General features: G+C 39.8%; 1 protein-coding gene across 1 annotated transcript in view; it reads left to right on the top strand.

The window, feature by feature from the left end:
- Positions 1–5375, top strand: part of CNOT9 (CCR4-NOT transcription complex subunit 9) — a gene marked incomplete at its 5' end in the record, with an annotated part of 17456 nt that extends 12081 nt beyond the window's left edge. The window contains 3 exons of the mRNA XM_007445856.1: positions 2524–2622; positions 2838–2929; positions 4354–5375. Of these exons, the coding sequence (XP_007445918.1) occupies positions 2524–2622; positions 2838–2929; positions 4354–4522 (360 nt within the window). The remainder of the gene's footprint in view (positions 1–2523; positions 2623–2837; positions 2930–4353) is intronic.
- Positions 5376–5676: the final 301 nt, after the last annotated feature.

The following is a 5676-nucleotide window of genomic DNA, read 5'->3' as shown; positions in this document are numbered from 1 at the left end:
GTTTTTTTTTTTTTTTTTTTTTTTTGGCTGTGTTGGGTCTTAGTTGCGGCACACAGGTTCCGTTGCAGCGAGCAGGCTTCTCTCTAGTTGTGGCTCGTGGGCTCAGTAGTGGCGGCACCTGGGGTTAGTTGCCCCGCGGCATGTGGGATCTTAGTTTCCCGACCAGGGATCGAACCCACATCCCCTGCATTGGAAGGTTGATTCTTAACCACTGGACCACCAGAGAAGTCCCTGTGAAGTGTTTTTAAAACATCAATGTCCAGGCCCCATATCTGACCTACTGAACCGTTCTGCAGGGTTATAACGTATGGACATTTGTGTTTTTTTTTAAATCCCCCTGGGTGAGTGTATAGTATAAGTTATTTTGGAAAGCTGTTATTTTGGAAAGCTGTTTGGCAGTATCCACTATAAACATAAACCTACCCTATCACCCAGAAATGTATACCCAAGAAAAATGAGCTCTCGGGAATTCCCTGGCGGGCCAGTGGTTAGGACTCCACGCTTTCACTGCCAAGGGCCCAGCTTTGATCTCTGGGCAGAGAACTAAGATCCCACAAGCCACACAGCACGGCAAAAAAGAAAAGCTCTCATGGGCATCACAACATATATAGGAGTATTTATAGCATTTTTACTCATGAAGGATAAATTGTAGTATAGTTACAAAATAAACTACACAATAGTTAAGAAGCATGAACTGCTGATACATGCAACGTGGCTGATATTATGTCATGTGAAAGAAGCCAGATATATATGAGTTCATACCATATGACTCATATATGTATGTGAAATTCAAGAACGGGCAAGAACAGTCAGTGAGGATAAATCAGAATAGTGATTACCTCTCAGGGAAGGATATTGACTGGGAAGAGGCACAAGGGAATCTTCTGGGGTGCTGGAAATGTTCTGTATTTTATTTTATTTAAAATTTTTATTTTATTTCATTTTTATTGAAACATAGTTGATTTACAATGTTGTGTTAGTTTCGGGTGTACCGCAAAGTGATTCATATATATTTTTTTCTTTTTTTACATTCTCTTCCATTATAGGTTATTACAAGATATTGAGTATAGTTCCCTGTGCTATACAGTTGGTCCTTGTTGGTTATCTATTTTATATTTAATATTGTGTATGTGTTAATCCCAGCCTCCTAATGTTCTGTATTTTAATCTGGTTGTGGTTCACAGATGTGTAGGAGGTAAAAATTAAGATACACTTAAGATTAGTGCACTTTACATATTTTACTGTGTATATGTTTGTATTAGTTTCTTATTGCTGCTATAACAGATTGCCACAAACTTGGTGGCTTAAAACACCACAAATTTATTCTCTTACAGTTCTGGAAGCCAGCAACTGTAAATCAGTTTAACCAAGCTAAAATCAGGGTGCCAGTACGGGCAACATTCCCTCTGGAAGCTCTAGGAGAGAGTCCCTTTCCTTGACTTTTCCAGCTTTTAGAATTGCATTTCTTGGCTCACTGCCCCCCTTCCATCTTCAAAGCCAGCAGTGTAGCATGTTCAAATCTCTCTCTGCTTCTGTCACATCACCTTCTCCTCTATTGTCAAATCTCCCTCCACTTTCCTCTTTAAGGACACTTGTGATGATTATATTTAGGGCCCACCTGGATAATCCAAGATGATTAATCTTCCCCTAAGATTCTTAACTTAATCACATCTGTAAAGTCCCTTTTGCCATATAAAGTAGCATCCCCAGGGTTTGGTGATTAGGACCTAGATATCTTTGGGGGCCATTATTTAGCCAACCACAATGTTATACCCCAGTAAAATAGTAAAATAAAACAATTCCCACAGTTGTTTCTGAAGAGCAGCTGAGGAAGAGAATCATTATAATAATCATTTGACTTGAATTAAACTAGTATTTTTTTAATCCCATCTATGTAAGAGTTAATGAGCTTAAAGTGAGTATATTCTTTATTACTGTTGGAACAGTTTTAGAAGGGAGGCTTAAAAGTCTTATTTTCTTTAAGATCTTTTAAGAATAAGAAAAGCTTTACCTGACTCATTCGGAAGAGATGAGGCATAGCTGAATTGCTAAAATCATCTTGGCCCATGGAAAAGGGAAGAGGCTCTGTGTTTAACTAGGTTTGATCTCAACTCTGTGAGTTAGTAGCTTTGTCACTTGGGACCTTAACCTGGCAAGTTATTGATCAACAGTTATACCTGGCACATAGTAGGTGTTCAGTAACAGTCTCTCTGTTTTTAAGACTCTGATAATTACCTACCTTTTATGTAAAATGAGAATAACAATGGTACCTACCTCATAGGTTTGTTGTGAAAATAAGATAAGGCATGTTATGGCTTAAGAAAAAATTCCAGCACATAGTAAATGTTCAATATGGTAATATTTATTAATTTTTTTGTACTATGCGCGTCTCGTCAAGTAAGTTATATAGAATGCAAGGGTGTTTACTTAGTTTTCTGCTTATGGTTATTCCTGGGAGAAAAGTAGACAGTTGGAAGACAAGTCTGAGCAACGTTTTGGACTCCTTAATTTTGTTTACTCCAGGTTGCCACATTTATCCTCCAGAAGATCCTCTTAGATGACACTGGTTTGGCTTACATATGTCAGACATATGAGCGTTTCTCCCATGTTGCCATGATCTTGGTGAGTTCTTTCATTTGCCTTCTTTGTAACTACTTCTGATCACACAGCTTAGTCGCTTTGCAGTCGACACTGAGCTGCTTCAGTCTCCCAACTAGAAATAACAACTGTGGAATCTTGTATAACAGTTCTTGCAATATCTGCTCTCTGATATCAACTAGGATTATTTTGTGTTTTGTGTGTTTTTTTCCTATCCCACCTTGTTTTGGGGGAAACAGGGTAAGATGGTCCTGCAGCTATCCAAAGAGCCTTCCGCCCGTTTGCTGAAGCATGTAGTAAGATGTTACCTTCGACTCTCAGATAATCCCAGGTAAACATTTATAGGATTTATAGGACTTAAATACTCTGGTGAATATTTCAGGGGAAATACTCTGGTGAGCAGTTGCCCCATCTCATGGGGTAGCTACTATGTCTTTAGGACAGGGAAGGGATAAAACTATATTTAGGTTGTCTGAGACAGACCTTGATTAATTCCTTTTAAGATCTGAAGTGCTGAATTTAAAAATCCATCAGAGTTTTATCTCCCCACTGGAACTCCATACCCTACTCTAAAATTCCAGAGAGTTCAGACAGTGAATCTTATGATACATTACTCCTGTGGTTTGAGCTTTCTGTTGCTACTCCAGGTGGTCAGAAAGAAAAGTATACTTTCAAAGGTCTCTTAAGAAAGGAACGGCCCAGAGGGCTCTTGAATTATATTTCCAGTTCTCTTCCTGTAAAGTCCTTGAGCTAATTATTTTATCTCCCTATGTTCGTAATCTTTCTGCCAGATTTCATACATTGTAGATACAATGTGTTTTAGAAATATTTGACCTTTTGCTTTGTAAATCCATAATTCATGCTGAAAGCCACTTGCTCAGATTCTGCTAAACCACATAATGGGTTGATTTCTGTGTTCTTAGGAATGAGGATAACTTGATTTAATGTGAACTCAGCCTCCTGCCACTGAGGTTATTTAAGCTCTAACTATTTCTTTGACCATTTTGTCCTGTTCTTTAGTGGTTCCTGTTTTCACCAAAGTTTGAAAATATGTTTACTTAAAACTCTCCTTGTACAAAGAAACTAGGCTGAGTACAAAAGCTATAACTTTTTTTAAAAAACAGCCTTATAAATTGTTAACATTTACCTTTTTGAGTTTTCAGATTCGACTTTTACCGGTCATATTTTAAAGTAAATGAAACATTTAAAAGTTCATCTGGTAATAATGTTACCATAGTTTTGTTTTTACTGCTCATCTCTTATTAAGGGTTTTAACTATAAAACTGAAGCTGTTTTTGGAAAGACACAAATTTATATCAATTTAAAGTTCATTAATTTATCATACTATGAGTGAGGTCATATCCCCTGTTAATGTACTGATTTTGGAATATTTCATTTACTATATAATCCATATATTTCCAACATGAGTATTATGACAGTGTTTACTGTAATAAATCAGAAAGCAGTTTGAATTGAAGTAAATTATTGCACCATTTTATTCCATTTGCTTTGTCACAAAATTCTACATTGGGGCATAATTCTGAAAATGTTTGCAGACAACAGATCCTGGAGCAATCTGAGCCTATGCCTAACATAAGCTTTAAAGAATTTTAATGGCTTCTTAAAGTACCTTGACACAACCATAGATTCCCAGGATTCTATGTATTTATATCTAAGAAAAGGGCTCTTCCCTGTCCCCCAGATATGGGTTTATTTGTTTGGTCTCCCTGGTCGGTTTGTTTATTTCTGATGTAGGGCACGTGAAGCACTGAGGCAGTGCCTCCCTGACCAGCTGAAGGACACGACCTTCGCCCAGGTGCTAAAAGATGACACCACCACTAAACGCTGGCTTGCACAACTCGTGAAGAACCTGCAAGAGGGCCAGGTCACCGATCCCCGGGGTATCCCCCTGCCCCCTCAGTGATCCTCCCCCGTCCCCTCCCACTACTACCCCAAGTTGGGGAAGGGAGGGGAACCTGCGAGGAATACAGCTCAGGTTTTATCGCCGACTGGGAATAGACGACCTCAATGCTGAACTGCACTGGAGAAAAGGGGCACGGTACCCCTGCTGAGGTGTATGAGCTGCCATCAGGCTGCCTTGAGGACCTGGGCTCCTTCTGCTACTCCCAGGAAATGGGCTCCTGACACAGTGTTCTGCCACCACAGCCAAGAAGGGTGTCAACACCAGCAAATGCTGTATTTGCAGCATGCCCAAGATGACCGTTCTCCCTCACCTCTACCCAGCCACTGGCAGGGAGGGGAGACAGTGGTGACAGCAGCAGCACTCTAGGCATGGTGAACACCTGGGACCAAGCCATGTGGCGTTTTCTTATTTTGCCTTCCTGGAAGACTCAAGATATGTCTCTTCATCCTCTCTCTCAGTATTTGTTTACTTTGGTTTTTTGTTTTTAATCTCAGAGAGAGGTGTATTTAGTGGACACAAGCTGTAATATTCAGCAGAACTTTGTCAGTTGGTACTGTTTACAAGTCTGTTAGATGCGTAAGCTCAATAAAAAGTTGGTCTGGGCATTACATCCCCTCTAGCAGGCCAGTAGCATGAGCTGTTGGGAGGAATGGGAGGCAGGGGAAGGATATAAAGCCAAAGGACAGCAGGAACCCACCACCTGTTTCCCTTCCCTTTCCCATTCTTTTACCCGTAGTTCTGGATGCCATAAGGACCTTAACCTTGCTTTTGGCTTTAGCTGCTAGCATTTCCAAATCTCCGTGCTTTTCCCTTCCTCACTTCCCTCCTATTAAACTTAAAACAGACATCTTAATTCATCAGGCTGTCCTGGGAGGGTATTGTATTGGGGGAGGAGAGGAGATGGTGGACGTCACCTTCAGTTCAAGTCCTCAAAGATATTTTCTAGATGACTTTTAAAAGGGAGGTGTCTGTGCTTAAGATGATAGGCTACTTGATCCTATTCTTTGCCCTAGTGTGAATCTACAGTTCCATCTGTCTTCATGATTGTACTTGAAGCAGTATTAGCTGAATGAGTTAATTTTATTCAGATTTAAGATAGAGGGCTGGACTCTGCTTCCTCACTTATTCCGTCTTTTTTTTTTTTTTTTTTTTTT

The sequence above is a fragment of the Lipotes vexillifer genome, unplaced genomic scaffold, assembly GCF_000442215.2.
Source record: "Lipotes vexillifer unplaced genomic scaffold, Lipotes_vexillifer_v1.1 scaffold965, whole genome shotgun sequence".
NCBI classification, from domain to species: Eukaryota; Metazoa; Chordata; class Mammalia; order Artiodactyla; family Lipotidae; genus Lipotes; species Lipotes vexillifer.
The sequence above is the reverse complement of the archived record's forward strand: the minus strand, read 5'-3'. Positions and strand labels throughout refer to the sequence as shown.